The sequence below is a fragment of the Grampus griseus genome (genome assembly GCF_964374135.1).
Source record: "Grampus griseus genome assembly, chromosome: 4".
Lineage (NCBI taxonomy): Eukaryota > Metazoa > Chordata > Mammalia > Artiodactyla > Delphinidae > Grampus > Grampus griseus.
In genome coordinates, this window is record NC_138997.1 from 50,076,412 (window position 1) to 50,095,012 (window position 18,601).

Consider the following 18,601-nt stretch of genomic DNA (forward strand, 5'->3'; position numbering starts at 1 on the left):
TACAATTTCAGAGTAAGACTTCTATTCTACAAGGAAAAAGGTATATATTCCTAACAAAGGAAGAGTATATATTTCTAACTGAAGGAAACAGATTTACCAGAAATGACGAAATTAAAACTGGAAGTCTAAAAAGGATATTTCGCAAGAGTAAAACTGAAGTGAAAAATGTTAACATTTATTTTAAAAACTAAGTTTCTGGGGGCTTCCCTGGTGGCGCAGTGGTTGAGAGTCCGCCTGCCAATGCAGGGGACATGGGTTTATGCCCCGGTCCGGGAAGATCCCACGTGCCGCGGAGCAGCTGGGCCCGTGAGCCACGGCCGCTGAGCCCGCGCGTCCAGAACCTGTGCTCCGCAACGGGAGAGGCCGCAACAGTGAGAGGCCCGCGTACCGCAAAAAAAAAAACAAAAAAACTAAGTTTCTGAACTTTTTACTTATGGGAATAGCTCACCAGAAAGTCATAGCAAAAAAAAAAAATGTAAAAGTTAATTACTACTTTAGCACTTTCATTATCTGATATCACTGCAAAGAAAGATTTCCTTTCACAGTGGAAAAATCAGAAGTCAGAATGTTTCAAGTTGGGCCTATAACAAGTAAAGAAGGTACTGTATCATTTTAAAATGACAAACACCAGCTCCATTCACTGAATGGAAATGCTGTAAAGTGATCAATTTCCCCAAAGTCCTTAAATTCCATGTTTATGTCTATATCTAAAATTAGTAATTTATTTTTAACTTCTCATGGAAGTTGATTCCTAAAAGGAAGTCTCTAAGACTTTGCTTACAAGAGATTGATTAAAATATTCATGTCATTCTATTCAAGAGTTTTGAGAAAGGACTTTCTTGAACTTGACTCCCTGTACTTAATCCCATCTATAACGCACCATTCAAACTAACCCCCCTGCAAACAAACACACACTCCTATCACCTCCTCTTCAAAGCAGAAGGGGATTCTGCAGATTTATGGCTCATTTGGCAATTGCTAAGAAACCTCACAGTTCAGCATCATCTCTGAAGATGGCAAACCTATATATAACCTGAATTTTTACACCTACAGTGCAGTTAACATGTAGAAAGAAGCCAAAATGTAACCGGTATTACATTTCAACATCTTCAAGTTTCAATATCACAGATATCAAGAGATGGAAAAGACCTGCTTGTAGAACTTTAAGCATCTGTTGAACAGAATTACTATCAATATCAAAAATAATTAAGAAATACTAATTTTTTATGCTCTACATGCACACCTTTACAAACTGTGTTTCTTTAATGTAGTAAAAGCTGGAGATCACCAATTTAGGTAAACTATGGCTTTTATCAATAGGTATTTTGAAACATGCATCAGTAAGTGCCCTGGGTAGTAATCCTAATATTGTTTCAAGCCCTGTTCAGTTCTATGTCTGTGCTTTGCACCTCAGAAATGAGCCTGCCAAGGCACTTAAAAACATAAGACTTTTGGGGACTTCAAAAATCAACCACAATTTACACAACGGAGAACCCCCATCCATCAGCAGTCCAATCAATAAGCATTTCTTTCAACATATAGTATTATCAAAAATTCCCCAAGTTAGAAAAAATACTGTATGCCACTAAGACAAAATTTACCCCTATCAACTGAATAGAGAATGGTTCTTGCCTTCCTCTAGCCATAGTATATGGTTTCATTTATTCAGAATAAAGAAAAAGGAACCCAAACAAGCCCCCCAAACCTAACATAAAAACAACCAAGATAAAAATAAAATAAAACAAAATCCAAATGCACTCCACACAGCTTCATTTGAGGAATAATTTGCACACATCTGCATTCTTTTATCTGTCCTTTGAGGTGAGTTTTTCGATCAGTTCCTGGAGTGGTGCAAGTTCTCTTCTGTCAATAAGGTTGAATTCCTATGTATGACAAAGGCAGAAGAAATAGCAGAAACATTATTTACATCTCATTCCAAAACAGATTTCCATTAACATTTGTTGGAAATTAGCTTTTAAAGTAAATAAAACTCAAATCTTTTTTTCAAGAAAACTTTTTCTATTCCCTACCTCTGTGTCTTATGCAATTCACTTAACCACTTCTGATATTATATTTTACATCTGTAATAATTAGGGTAAATTACCTCATAAGATTATTATGGGGACTAAATGTGATACTGTAATGTTAACCACTTCATGTAATCCCTGGCACAAAGTAAACGCTCAATAAATGGGAGTTGCTGCTTCCTGTTAAAAGGAATAACCAGGGCACCATTTAGATATAGTCAACCAAGCAGGGATCAAAAAAAATCTCAGGCAAATTTCAGCATTATATGAAGAGTAAAAAAGTTAGTTTATGTTATTAACTAACATATCTGCAAGCTACCATATAATGTGGTATGAGAATAACATGAATAATGTGGAGTCCATAAATGATAAGTAAATCCTGTAAAGAACAAATAAGAAAGCCTGGATTTAAATTGTGCTTCTTTAGAAGTTCTACCACTGTCATTCTGAAATTCAATTATGAATAGATTTCCCCTGAACTATAAATTATAAGGCTAATAAAAAGTGGCTGTTCGTGGAGCGGCTAGGCCCGTGAGCCATGGCCGCTGAGCCTGAGCGTCAGGCTCCGCAACGGGAGAGGCCACAACAGCGAGAGGCCCACGTACCGCAAAAAAAAAAAAAAAAAGCTGTTGATACTTCTGATCTTTTGATATTCTGCCACAGTGGGGCATTCTGAGGTCACAATTTCACTCATTTACTAGCATCCATCACGTGCCAAGCACTGCAGTAAGTACTAGGAAGGCATTAAGGGGCACTCAATAGCAAGTCTACCACTAAGACTTGCGGGGTCTGGACCAATAGCACAAATGGATATATATCACATGACTAAATTACTGTATTTTACATTAAGCTAATATATTGTTATATATGTTCGATTCTCCTACCTTAACAAACACACCATAGTAGCCAGGAAAGCAGATTCAAATTTAGAATTCTTAAGACTCCCAGTCTACATTGGAAAGTAGTGACATGAGGAGAGCCAGTCCCTGCCCCTCAGCAAACCTCCCTGATCTACCAAACCACAGCTCCATCCTGTATTTCAATGGGTCTCACATGCAGGAGTGTGGACACCCTGACAAGCTTATAAAGGCAATGTCCACACACACTCACCAACAGCTGCCATCTGGCTATCCCTTAGGTCTGGCTATCAGAGATATGACCTTCCCTTAAAAGTACGGACCAAAGGAAAAGATCCATGCAAACCCTGGCAATACACTTGAGACCATGTGGGTAGGGAGTTCTGAATCTCAGGTATCCAAGCACATACCAGAAGGGATCTATGTAGGTATGTTCTTGGCCCTATGGACTTCTCACTCCATGCAGGAGTATGGGCAAGGGCCAGAGCAGAACTTCTAAATTGTGAGGCCCAGGGCAGAGGCCACTCTCACTCAAAGAAGCAGTAATACTGTATAACTAATGGACCCGCCTTCAAGAAGGTCACAGTGTCCTGAGATATAACTAGGCTCAGATGTGGTAAATGCAATGTATCAATCCCTTACTATTTTGCTAGGAGTTGGGAGATACAGTGTACTTTAAGATCATATAATAAGGTAAAACTAATAAACCTTCTGGTGGGAGAATATCCTCTCCCAAACCACTAAAACCTCAAGCAATCATGTTCTGCCTAAACCAAAGCACAGATGCAAATTTTAGGATAACATTTTGTTTCTATTGGTGTCTATAGATGGGATACCATAGTAAAATAATTGCTCAGGGCAACAGTTTTGGCAAGTTACTATCTCCTAAAATTTGTTTATATAGGTGAAATTAAGATACAAAATGTGTATCCCCATTATGAGGAGTGTGTATAGAGGGAAAATAAACACATTTTTCTTTGTGGAGATGGGGCATGGGAAAGGTATTTATAAGTTTATGCCCACAGATATACAAAAACAACACAGATTCAAGCTTTGGACTTCTCCTGCCTACCATCTCCCTTCTCCAAACTCCACCAAAAAACAGCTGCTCAGCTTCTGCATTTCTACCTCTTTTTCACTCCTACCTTTTAGTTCTCTAATTATTATAGCAGGACAAGAATAGCCTCACTCCTTTTAGTCTACATCTCTAAGGCCCATTCTCTGAGAAATAAAGAGAGAAGGAAGAGGAGGTCAACTAAGGATTCAGATCAAAAGTTAATGGACCTGGCTCCCCTGGTGGCGCAGTGGTTGAGAGTCCGCCTGCCGATGCAGGGGACATGGGTTCGTGCCCTGGTCCGGGAAGATCCCACATGCCACGGAGCGGCTGGGCCCGTGAGCCATGGCCGCTGAGCCTGCGCGTCCTGAGCCTGTGCTCCGCAATGGGAGAGGCCCGCGTACCACAAAAAAAAAAAAGAGGATGAAGACTAGAGAGATATAGCAAATTTTATCCTGACAGTATGGATGTAGTATTCACCTCATAACTCTGTAGATAACTGCTTTTTCTGAGCAAAAAAGATCTCCTAATCCAACTTACCTGGACAAAAAAAATAAAGTGCTTGAAAGATGTATTGAGATGTGCTTCCTCCTGCAGCTGGATCACAGGGTCAAAATGCTGATGATAAATGTGAGCATAAACCCTAAAGAGGCGTTTGAGTATAGTTTTTGCCACAGACATGAAATTCTTCGGAAATGGGACACCTAGTAAATAGATAAACAACCCCCTCTATTAACAAGAAGAGAACAAGGCATTATCAGCAAATGGCAATATAAATTACCAAGACAAGGCTGAAAATAATAAGTATTTATGAATTACTACTTAAAATACCCATTGTACTTTTCAAAAGTTCTCAAAATATCATGAATGAAAATAAACTTCAATGCTTCTATGGAATAAGAATTTGTCTTCAGTTTAGCCCTTTAGGCCTCTAATATACCACCACTTTACCAAAATGAAACAAATGTCTAAGATGGTAATGGAGCTAAAATGCATATTCAGATCCTCAGGTTTCTTATGCTGAACACAAATAATGTATCACTATGTTTAGTTTTGTTTAAAATGCCTGCAATACATTTTCAGATTTTTTTCTATGGAAATTATTTCATTACTACACCAGGTCTACATTTACCCTGAAATTAGCTGCAGTCTCTGCTCAATTAGACTTGTTTTATGAATTAGAGCACTTTTACAGCAGTAAATACAAAACTAGAAAAATACAAAAGTCTACATCCTTTGTTAAAGTGGCTAAATGATCCAGATTTACACAAGGCAAATGGCACAAGGCAAATACTGGTACTACTGGGTTCAATGTCATCACATTGCCTACTGCCCATTTAAAAATATTATAGATCACATTATAGATCACATTATAAAACATTATAGATCACAAGAAAACATAAGACATTTTGGGGTACATAAGTGTCTCCCAAAATGAAGGGACACTATATAAAATAGTATGCTTACATTACACACTTCAAAAATGTCAGTGTCATGAAAAGACCAAAAAAGCCTGAGAAATACACATATTCCACATTAAAGGGGGCTAAAGAGACATGACACTGAATGAAAACAAAAGTCAAAGATTTTCTTTTGCTCTAAAGGATATTATTGGGAAATTTTGAAAAATCTGAATAAGATTTGTAAATTAGACAGTAGTATTGTACTGGTGTTAATTTCCTGATTCTGACAGTTATACTGTGATTTTTCTAAGGAAATACACATTGAAGCACATACAGATAAAGGTCCATCATAATTGCAACTTACTCTCAAACAGTTCAGGAAAAAGAAAAGAATGTGGAGTGGGGAAGGAGGGAGAGAGAGAGAGAAAGCAAATGTGTTAAAATGTTGGCAACTAAAAAATCTGGAAGAAGGATACGTAGGGATTGTTTGCACAATTCTCACAAATTTTCTAGAAGCCTGAAATTGGGTTAAAAGTTAAAAATTATATTATGAAGATAAAAGATAAGATGAGGGCACTTATCCCAAACCATTACTATGTATATAAGTAATGCAGTCTTGAAAAATAGACCTTTCATTACAAAGGCTCCAAAGTAGTTAAAGCATTCAATGAATGTGTTTAAAACAAGCCATAACAACAGCGACTATTTACATTGCTGTCTCCTCTACTATATCCTTCTCCCCAAAACTAAAAAAGCATAAAATACAGTCAAAAAGTTGAAAAGAGCAAATTCTTAATTTTTTCAGAAAACACAGTTGTAAGGAATTTGACACAGTAAAGTCATATGAACTGTCTAAATGTAAATAATTTCCACTTGAAAGGTCAGCCCTTTAAAAGGTCAGCATATATAAAAGTCACTCAGTTGATAACAGGCCAACCTGTCAAATCTTGTTTTCTTCTCACCTAGCCTGATTTCACAGCCTGCAAGGTTCACACGTGGGTCATGAATACAAATGCCCTCTTTGCCACAAATATAAGGTAAAACTGTTTTGAAGTCATATAAACTCCCTTCCTAAACAAGAAATGGATATGACTGCAGCAGATGATACTGGCTGCTTACCCAATGACCAGTCTCTTTTTTCCCTAACACAGGCCAGATTTGTTACTATCCAAGATATACCGATCTTCTTACTGTTTAAAATTATAGGGAGGTTTACCTAATGTTCATGATAAACTTGGTATGAAAAAGATAGACACTTTCAAGTACATAAGATTAGCAATATTTTGATAGGTATGGTAATTTAACATGGTTCCTGGAATAGAGAGGCAATAAGCCCTAGAAACGCATGAAATTAGATAAATCATGATGGATCCCAGTTAAACAATTATACCAATTTTTGATGGAAATAATGTCTCATCATCCAACTGGTCCTGAACCCAAGTCATCAGGTAATCAATGTACTTTGGTGCAGAGCACTTAATAGGCTTCTTTATGTTTGTTCCATCTGCCCAATGATACTCATATCTGTATTGGAAAGATAAAAAGTACACAGAACATCAGTGTATACCTATATATAATGTGTAAGTTTTTATATTACATATATATGTTTATTAGGAATGTATTCAGGATGTATTTTAATCTCTTCCTCCAAAAAAAGATTTTTTGCATTTGGCACTTAAATTTAGCATTTTAAAATTGCTATTGGACTATTTTGCATTTATCAGGATACAAACTAAGCAGATCCCACCAAACCCATTTTTTGTGAGCTTTCCTTCATACATAGCAGTTATATTTTAGAATCACACATAGTATAAACTGCTATAGTAGAAACCCTAAGTTTACTTCCCACTTCTATGATGACCATCTTTAATCTTTATGATTATTGTTTTCTTCCTCAAAAACCGTTTCTCCTTACGCAGTACAATTCTTTTTAACTTGGGGCTTTAAATTTTGGGTTAAGACTAGAGAATGACATGGAAGCACCTAAGTAAGATTAATGAAAAAGAGAGTGATTCAATATTTGAGTACATTTGGCTGAGGAGCTAAACATGCCTTTGAGGAAAATTGGCAACCCAAATAAAGATGCCTATAGTATCTAGGTATTAACCAGACACTAGCCTTTGGTATAATAAACATTTAATGTGCACCTACCATGTGAGTAATACTGTGTCAAGGAATACTGTTCTTGAACAACGGACACTAAAATGAAAGACACTTGAACGACGGACACTAAAATGAAAGATACTTTCCCTGTTCTCAAGGAAAAAGACTAGTAGAGAAGACAGACTTGTAAATTAGTATGTAAAAACAGTACAACAGAATGCTAATGGAGTTAATTAAACAAACACACACACATACAACCACAACCTGATTTTTTTTTCTTTTTTTTTTTTTTTTGCGGTACGCGGGCCTCTCACTGCCGTGGCCTCTCCCGTTGCGGAACACAGGCTCCGGACGCGCAGGCTCAGCGGCCATGGCTCACGGGCCCACCCGCTCCGCGGCATGTGGGATCTTCCCAGACCGAGGCACGAACCCGTGTCCCCTGCATCGGCAGGCAGACTCCCAACCACTGCGCCACCAGGGAAGCCCACACAACCTGATTTTTAAGACAAGGAATAAGCATGCAGCTGAAACTCCATGTACAAAATTATCTAAACTGAACTAGCATTTAGTTTTTTAGTTTCTGAAGGTTACCTCTGCCACTTAGCTTCTCTCTTTGAATCAATTGTGTTTTTATAATCTTGTCCCAGAGTTTGGACTAACGTAATGATAGGTGATTAAGCCTAGCAAAGGAGCTGGAAGAAAATATAATGGAAAAATACTACAGGGTATTTTAAACAATGAAAAGTATCTTGAGATAGGATAACAAGGATGCTTTCTATTTAATCATAGTTACTTACACTTGAACAGTAAATCTTAAACAGGATACACCTGAATAAATATTCTGACAGCATACCAACCCTGGGAAACAGGGATGAATGTCAAGTCTACTTTGAAGGTCTCCAAGAGGAGATTCCCCAACATTTCTTGGCATCCTGTTCTACTATTTAATCACTTTCACAGTCAAGATATTCTTCCTAACATAAAACAAAAGTCTCAAGTGTGACTTAAGCCTCTTCTTGTTTGAGCCTCTTAGGAGACAGAGAACATGAATGGTAGGAATTCTGGCCATCCTTACTTAGTCTTCATTTAAAGACAGGAACTCATCCATGTTTTTTCCCTTATGTTATGAAGCCTCAATGTTTTTGCATTTCTCTCACAATCATGTTTTTCATTTTGTTAATGATTCTCAGGCGTTCCCTATTCATTTTTAAATGCAGAAGTCAAAAGCAGGCACAGTAAACCAAAAAATCATTTTCAATATCCTGAAACTTTATAAACAACACTAATATTCAATGTCCTAAGGTTTTTTGAAAAATAAAACAACTGCATATTGCTTATACTTCTAGAGTTTATAACTATGATTCCCTGATTCTTTCCTTTTCTTTTGTCACGTTTATACTTAATGATGACTTCATATTCTAACTCTATTTTGCACCCACTGCTTTTTTCATTCCACCTTTGACAGACCATTGTCTTTGAAATTTATTTCTGTCATCATGGTATGAACTTATAAACTACAAATTCCAAAATGTTCATTTCTTGGTTAATAACGATAATAAATAGTAACTGAGAAACCACTTCAAGAAAAAAAGTGCAAAAAATACTAACAGGTGGGGTCTAAACAACATGCTACCCAGTAACCAATGGGTCCCTGAAGAAATCAAAGAGGAAATCAAAAAATACCTGGAGACAAATGAAGACAAAAACATAATGATCCAAAATATATGGGATGCAGCAAAAGCAGTTCTAAGAGGGAATTTTATAGTAATACAAGCCTACCTCAGGAAATAAGAAAAATCTCAAATAAACAATCTAAGCTTATACCTAAAGTAACTAGAAAAATGGAACAAACAAAACCCAAAGTTAGAAGGGAAGAAATCATGAGGAATAGAGCATAATTAAATGAAATAGAAACTAATAATAATAATAAAATAAATAGAAAAGACCAATGAAACTAAGAGCTGGCTCTCAGAAAAAATAAACAAAATTGATAAAACCAAACAAATAATATCAGAAATGAAAGAAGAGAAGTTACAAGCAATACCACAGAAGTACAAATGATCATAAGAGACTACTACAAACAATTATAGCCAGTCAAATGGACAACCTAGAGGAAATGGATAAATTCCTAGAAACATGCGATCTCCCAAAACTGAATCGGGAAAAAATTGAAAATATGAACAGATGGATTACCAATAATGAAACTGAATCAGTAATTTTAAAAAAACCCCAAAACTCATAACAAACAAAAGTCAAGGACCGAACAGCTTCACAGGTGAATTCTACCAAACATTTAAAGAGTTATATTACCTTCTACCAAACATTTAAAGAGTTATATTACCTATGTTTCTCAAACTATTCCCAAAAAATTGAAGAGGAAGGAAAACTTCTGAACTCATTCTATGAGGCCAGCATCACTTTGACCAAAATCAGACAAATCACCACATAAAAAGAAAATTTCAGGCCGATATCACCAATGAACATAGGTGCAAAAATCCTCAACAGAATATTAGCAAACCAAATCCAACAATACTTTAAAAGGATCATAAACCATGATCAAGCAGGACTTATCCCAGGGATGCAAGGATGGTCAATATCTACAAGTCATCAACATGATACACCACATTAACAAACTGAAAAATAAAAATCATATTATCATCTCAACAGATACAGAAAAAAGCCTTTGACAAAATTCAACATCCATTTATGATTAACAAAAACTCTCAAAACAGTGGGCTTAGAGGGAACATACTCAACATAATAAGGCCATATATGACAAACCCACAGCCAACATTATACTCAATGGTGAAAAGCTGAAAGCATTTCCTGTAAGATCAGGAACAAGACAAAGATGCCCACTCTCACCATTTTTATTCAACATAGTATTGGAAGTCCTAGCCAAAACAGACAAAAAAAGGAAATAAAATGAATCTAGATTGGAAAGGAAGAAGTAAAACTGTCACTGTCATTGCAGATAACATGATACTATACATAGAAAATCCGAAGGATGCTACCAGAAAACTACTAGAGATCATCAATGAATTCAATAAAGTTGCAGGATACAAAATTAATACACAGAAACCTGTTGCATTTCAACACACTAATAGTGAACTATCAGAAGGATAAATTTAAACAATCCCATTTACAACTGCATCAAAAAGAATAAAATACCTAGGAATAAATCTAACCAAAAAAGTACAAGACTTGTACTCTGAAAACTTTAAGATATTTATGAGAGAAATGGAAAAACACACAAACATATGGAAAGATATAACATGCTCACAGACTGGAAGAATTATTATTTTTAAAATGACCATACTACCCATGGCCATCTACAGATTCAAGGCAATCTTTATCAAAATAAAGTGGCATTTCTCACAGAACTAGAACACGTTAATTCTGAAATTTGTACAGAAACATAAAAGACTCCAAATAGCCAAAGCAATCTTGAGAAAGAAGAACAAAGCTGAAGGTATCACACTGCCTATTTCAAACATACATATAGTATACTATAGCTATACTACAAAGCTATAGTAATCAAAACAGTATAGTACAAGCACAAAAGGAGAAACACAGATTAATGGAATAGAATATAGACAGCCCAGAAACAAACTTACACTTAAACGGTCAATTAATCTGCAAAGGAAGCAAAAATATACAACAGGGGAAAAGAGACAGCCCTTTCAATAAATGATGTTGGGAAAACTGGAGAGCTATATGTAAAAGAATAAAACTGGACTACTTTCTCACACCATGTACAAACATAAGCTAAAATAAAAATGAGGGACTTCCCTGGTGGTCCAGTGGTTAAGACTCCACACTCCCAATGCAGGGGGCCCGGGTTCAAGCCCTGGTCAGGGAACTAGATCCCGCATGCCACAACGAAGAGCCCACATGCCACAAGTAAAAGATTCCACAGGCCACAACTAAAGATCCTGCATGCTGCAACAAAGATCCCGCATGCCACAACTAAGACCTGGAACAGCCAAATAACAAATATTTTTAAAAATAAATAAATAAAATAAAATAAAAATAAATTAAAGATTTAAATGTAAGAACTGAAACCATAAAATTTCTAGGAGAAAACTCTTTGAAATCAGTCTTAGCAATATTTTTTGGATCTGTCTTCTCAGGCAAGGGAAATAAAAGCAAAAATAAATAAATGGTACCACATTAAACTAAAAAGGTTTTGCACAGTATGGAAACTATCAACAAAATGAAAAGGTAGCCTACTGAATGGGAGAAGATATTTGCAAGTGATATATCCAATAAGGGGTTAATATACAAAATATACAAAGAACTCATACAGTTCTACATCATAAATAAATAAACAACCCAATTAAAAAACGGGCAGAGGACCTGAATAGACATTTTTCCCAAAGACATACACATGGCCAAGAGACACATGAAAAGATGCTCAACCTCACCAATCATGAAGGAAATGCAAATTAAAACCACAATGAGATACTTCTCACACCTGTTAGAATGGCTATTATCAAAAAGACAACAAATACCAAGTATTGGCAAGGATGTGACCAAAAGGGAACCCTCATGCACTGTTGGTGGAATTGCAAATTGGTGCACCCAGTATGGAGAAAAGTATAGAGGTTCTTCAAAATATTTAAAATAGAACTGCCATAAGATCCAGCAATTTCTTTTCTGGGTATTTACCCAAAGAAAACAAAAACATTAATTTGAAAAGACATATGCAACCCGTTTTTCATTGCAGCATTATTTTCAGTACCTAAAATATGAAAGTAATTTAAGTGTCCATCAACAGATGAATGCAGAAGATGTGGGGTGTGTGTGTGTGTGTGTGTGTGTATACACACACACACACACACAAACACACACACACACAATGGAATATTACTTAGCCATAAAAAAGGGAAAGAAATCTTGCCCTTTGCGACAACACGGATGGATCTAGAGGGTATTACACTAAGTAAAATAAGTCAGGCAGAATAAAACAAACACCATATGATCTCATTTACATGTGAAATCTAGAAAACAAACACAGATACAGCACACAGAGGGGTGGTTGCCAGAGGGGAGCGGGGTGGGAATAGAGCAAAATAGGTGAAAGATATTTAAAGATACAAACCTCCAATTATAAAATAAATAAGTCATGGGAATATAATATTCAACATAAGGAGTATGGTCAATAACACTGTAATAGATGGTTAGTAGACTTATCATGATGATCATTTCATAATGTATGGAAATGTCAAATCACTATGCAATACACCTGAAACTAACATAATATTGTATATCAACTATATTTCGATTTTAAAAAAATATTTGGATAGAGAGGCATAAGCAAACAGAAAAAAGGCAGGATGGAGGACAATACAATAGGGAGGACTATAAAGCTCAGGCTAAGGAATCTGGACTCAAAATATTAGTCATTGGTAAATCACTGAAGGAGATGCTAAATACAGAAATTATAAGGTCAAAAATTTTCTTCTTATCTAAGAACTGTATGATAAAGTAAAAATGAGAACTGATCATGAATCATGTCTTACTTTGGGCCAGCTGACATCACTGGACAACTTTCTTCTGTACAAAAATCTGTGATTGTTCCATAAAGCATGTTGATCTGATTGAAGAAATCTACAGCTGCAAAGCAAACATCAGTTATAAGTAAAAGGTTAAATTTTAGTTTTACTCAAACAATCTTTTATTCCAGCAGAATCTCAGCTCTATCAGTGTTCTTTCCTCAACAAAGAACAGGTGAAAAGAATACAAACAAACAATATTTGCCTCACTGAATTTAGGAGCTTCTGTTTATTAAGTGACTCCCTTAAGAGAATAAAAAGGCAAGCAAGAGTGGGAGAAATTATTTGCAACACATATAATCAATAAAGATCTTATATTCAGAATATATAAAGAACTTCTATAGATCACTTAGAAAAAGGCAACACCGTAATAAAATGTGAGACAGTTTCTGAGTCTATTGGTTATCTCTATGGAAAAGAATAAAACTTGACTCTTCACTCACACAATACCTGAAAAGCAATTCCAAGTGGATCATACATCTAAATGTGAAAGGCAAGACAATAAAGTTTAAAAGAGCATAGAAAAATATGTCCATGAACTTTGGCATGCAAATATTGCTTAAGAAGAGCACAGAAAGCACCAGTCATAAAGGAATAGTTTTCTATATGTTTCACTGGAAAACTGTTATTCCTTGTTTTTTTATAATTTTTATTCTACTCATAATTTTTTTATATTGACCTCAAAGCCAACAAGTTTATTAAATTTACCTATTCATAATAATAGTGATGGTGTAGCAATAAAATCATGGTCTTTTGGTTTTTCAACATTCATTCATGCTGGCTATGAACATAAATGTTGTTTCTTCCTTTCCAGTTATTATTATCTTTTATTCTTTTTCCTGCCTTACGGCATTGGCTAAGACTCCAGGAAAGTGGTGATGGTGGCTAACCTTAACTCATTCTTAATCTGAGAAAAAACTTCAACATTTCATGATCAAATATGATGTTTGCTTTATCTTTTTTGTAGATATGCTTTATCAGAAAAAAGTTCTCAACTTTTACTTCATAAGTTTATTACGAATTGATTTTAAATTTTACCAAATGTTTTTTCTGCTTATACCGAGATGATCATACGATTTCTTCCTCTTCCTTTATTTTGGCTAATGCGGTGAATTACAACTGATTTGCAAGTGTTAAGCCAACCTTGTATTCTAGGAATAAGAACAATTTGGTCATGATGTGTTATAATTTTTTTAAGTATTGCTAGATTCAATCTGCTAATATTTTTATTAGGATTTTTACATCTAAGTTCATAAGTTAGATGACCTGGTTTTCTTTCTTATATGTCCACATAGAACTCATAACACTAGTATTTTCTCCTTTCCACATAAAAGCTTTAGAAAGACTGGTGTTCTTTCTATCTTTTCTTTTCTTTTTAAAATTGAAGTATAATTGATTTACAATATTTTATCAGTTTCAGGTGTACAACATAGTGATTCAATATTTTTAAAGATTACACTCCATTTAAAGTTATTATAAAATATTGGCTATAGTCCCTGTACAATATACCTTTGTAACTGATTTCTTTTATACATAGAGGTTTGTACCTCTTAATTCCTTACCCCTATCTTACCCCTCCCACCTACCCTCTCCCTACTGGTAACTACTAGTTTATTCTGTATCTGTGAGTCTGTTTCTGTTTTGTTATATTCAGTCTTCTTTTTTTTTTTAGATTCCACATATAAGTGATAACATAAAATATTTGTCTTTCTCTGATTTATTTCCCTAAGCATAATACCCTCCAGGTTCATCCATGTTGTTGCAAATGGCAAATTTCATTCTTTTTTATGGCTCAGTAATATTCCTGTGTGTGTGTGTGTGTGTGTGTGTGTGTGTGTGTGTGTGTATACACCACATCTTCTTTATCCATTCATCTGTTGATGTACACTTAGGTTGCTTCCATATCTTGGCTATTAGCTTCCATATGCTGCTATGAACACTGGGGTGCATGTATCTTTTCAAATTAATGTTTTCATTTTCTTAAAATATACATCCAGCAGTAGAATTGCTGGATCATATGGTATTTCTAGTTTTAATTTTAGGGAAACCTCCATATTGTTTTCCATAGTGGCTGCACCAATTTACATCCCCACCAAGAGTGCACTGTAGGGTTTCCTTTTCTCCACATCCTTACCAACATTTGTTATTTGTGATCTTTTTGATGAGAGCCATTCTGACAGGTATGAGGTGATATCTCATTGTGGTTCTGATTTGTATTTCTCTGATGAATAGTGATGCTGAGCATCTTTTCATGTGCCTGTTGGCCATCTGTATGTCTTCTTTGGGAAAATGTCTATTTAGGTCTTCTGCCCATTTTTAATCGGGTTGTCCTCCACATGAACAGTGGGTAACCTATGGCTTTGAATCCCAACTCTATACTTAATAGTTGAGTTACTTAACTTCCCTGAATCTCAGTTTCCTACCTTTAAAATTCAGTTTACTGCAGAGTGCTAAAAAACAAAATCGTGTCTACCATAAAGTAGACATTTAGTAATTGTTAGTTTTCTTCCACAAATGAAGATATGGCCTCAAGATTCTGTGCCACAAAAATTAACTATAAGCCATCCACCCACTTTTTCCAAAACTCTGAACGTTGTATCTCCTTTAAGCTATCACTCTCTAGCAGCAGAATGTTCAAAACCAGCCTCTGGTTTCTGGCTATGAGACTAGTTGTTGAATTTGTAATTCCCATCTTCTACCATTTATCTTCATCTGGCAAGTAAACTGAAGGAAAAAGGCCATTAAGATGCCAATCTTATCAACAAATCCCCTTCACTCTTTTATGTACCCGAAATGTTTACTTAATCACTGTCAGTGAATGGAAATTACCTATCTAGCCTCAAATCCTATTCACTTCATCAAGTGCCACTTGGAAAGATTACTATAAATAAGAAAAAAATTGTAATCCAATACTTCAGTCAACTGCTATATTTTAAAGGCAGAATTCTATGTTCTACGGGGATGTTCAAACACTTCAAAGCAATTTTTTTCTGGCTATAACTTCAAAATGTCTGTGAAATTTTATAAGTTCCTGAAGTTCTAGACATTTCAATAGTACAGACACTCAGTTCTGATAATTGAGACAGAGAAAATACAGACAGAAAACAATGATCTGGTTTTATACTTAAAAGTCACAATCTCATGTAGTACAGAAGCTCTACACTACCTTCCTTAGATTTCTAGAATTAGAAAATGAGCTCTCAAATAAATGGTACAAAAAGGCACAAACAAGTGCCCAAAAAAAGGATGTACACATATATTGGAAACTTATTCTGAATATTTTCCTTAAAGTGTCATAGAACTATCTTATAGGTTAGATGACTCTCATCAATAAAGCAAACAAATCACTTTATCTCTTTAGTAACTAAACTCTCTGGGTCCAGGAGGATAACCATACTCTAATAATACTGCTCTCACAGAACTGCTGTCACAGTAAGGTTTTAAGACATCTCAGTAAAATACTTTAGGTTCCTAAAAGTTAGTGGGTGGCAGCTCAATTTATAAATCCCATGATATGTTTCAAATTACAATAAGATACTATCAAATATTACAATAAAAATACTGCTCTGTTTTTCCTTAATCAAAGCCTAGGCATTTAGTGTATATTTTCAATTCAATTTCATTTATTATAACTAGAGTCATATAAATTTCCTCCAGTTATAAAATTCTATTAATTTCTTCACCAATGCTGATAAAACTTGAATACTAAAAGTACCACTTTTGGGCTTCCCTGGTGGCACAGTGGTTAAGAATCCGCCTGCCAATGCAGGGGACACAGGTTCAAGCCCTGGTCCAGGAAGATCCAACATGCCATAGAGCAACTAAGCCCATGCACCACAACTGCTGAGCCTGTGCTCTAGAGCCAGGGAGCCACAACCACTGAAGCCCGCGCGCCTAGAGCCTGTGCTCCTCAGCAAGAGAAGCCACCGCAATGAGAAGCCCATGCACCACAACGAAGAGTAGCCCCCTCTCTCTGCAACTAGAGGAAGCCTGCGCACAACAACGAAGACCCAACGCAGCCAAAAATAAATTAATAAATTAATTTTAAAAAAAGAGAGAAAAGAATCAAAATAAAATTAAAAAAAAATTTTTTTTTAAAGTACCACTTTTATTCCCCAACTTACTCTGGCTTAATTCCCAAGAATATATTTACTTTTTACTTATATTTTTTTCTTTCTAGAGGTTAAGAATATACCATAAACATATTTTACTAATTTCATAAGATCACTATTGAATTGTCTTTTTTTCTTTTTAAAGCGTAGTTTAGACAAATAACTAAGTATGCTACTGAAAGACAAATAACTAAGTATGCTACAATTTAGCATAGGGGTTAAAGCGCAGTCTCTGAAATTTTAGAGCTCTATATTTGAGCCCAGGCTCTAGCATTCAATAGCTGTATAACCTAAGCACATTACTACAATCTTTCTGCCTCAGCTTTCTTATCTATATACTGGGATAATAATAGTACCTACATCATGAGGTTGTAAAGATGAAATAAAATAATCCATGTAGAAGAAAATAAAAACAATAATTTGAAAAGATACATGTACCCCAATGTTCATAGCAGCATATGGAGGCTAATAGCCAAGATATGGAAGCAACCTAAGCGTCCATAAACAGATAAATGGATAATGGTGTGTGTGTGTGTATGTATGTATATATACATATATATAAACACCACATCTTCTTTATCACACACACACACACAAACACACACACACACACACACACACACACTGGAATATTACTCAGCCATAAAAAAGAATGAAATTTTACCATTTGCAACTACATGGATGGACCTGGAAGGTATTAATGCTTAAGTCAAACACAGAAAGACAAATACTGTATGATACCATTTACATGTGGGATCTAAAAAATAAAATGAATGAATATAACAAAACAGAAATAGACTCACAGATATAGAGAACAAACAAGTAGTTACCAGTGGGGAGAGAGAATGGAGGAGGAGCAAGACAGAGGTAGGGGATTAAGAGGTACAAATCAGCAAGTATCAAATAAATAAGCCACAAAGGTACAACACAGGGAAATATAGCCATTATATTGTAATAACTTTATTTTGTTATTTTTTTTGCAGTATGCGGGCCTCTCACTGTTGTGGCCTCTCCCGTTGTGGAGCACAGGCTCCAGACGCGCAGGCTCAGCGGCCATGGCTCACGGGCCCAGCCGCTCCGCGGCATGTGGGATCCTCCCGGACCGGGGCACGAACCCGTGTCCCCTGCATCGGCAGGCGGACTCTCAAGAGGACTCTCAAGCCCCCTTGTAATAACTTTAAATGGAGTATAATCTAAAAATATTGAATCACTATGTTATACATCTGAAACTAATACCATAAATCAAATAAACTTCAATAAAATAAATAAATAAAAATAATTCATGTAGAAAGAATAGCAGAGTGTCACAGTGTTCCATAAACATTAATTGCTGCTATCATTATCATTTTTTCCAATGAAGATGGTAAATCTATGCTTTGTATTACATGGTAACAGGAGATAAGAATTTCATGTAATTCCATATTCAGAAATAAAATACCATAGAGGTTAAAGTAAATTGAGGTACCACTATCTTGTGGTATTAGGTT

At 35.6% G+C, this 18,601-nt stretch overlaps 1 protein-coding gene across 1 annotated transcript in view; it reads right to left on the reverse strand.

The window, feature by feature from the left end:
- Positions 1 to 1,502: 1,502 nt before the first annotated feature.
- MOB1B (MOB kinase activator 1B) overlaps positions 1,503 to 18,601 on the reverse strand; it is a 54,185-nt gene continuing 37,086 nt past the window's right edge. The window contains exons 3-6 of the mRNA XM_082653795.1: positions 12,970 to 13,063; positions 6,732 to 6,865; positions 4,479 to 4,642; positions 1,503 to 1,883 (exon numbers count right to left, since the gene is read on the reverse strand). Of these exons, the coding sequence (XP_082509921.1) occupies positions 1,806 to 1,883; positions 4,479 to 4,642; positions 6,732 to 6,865; positions 12,970 to 13,063 (470 nt within the window). The 3' untranslated portion in view covers positions 1,503 to 1,805. The remainder of the gene's footprint in view (positions 1,884 to 4,478; positions 4,643 to 6,731; positions 6,866 to 12,969; positions 13,064 to 18,601) is intronic.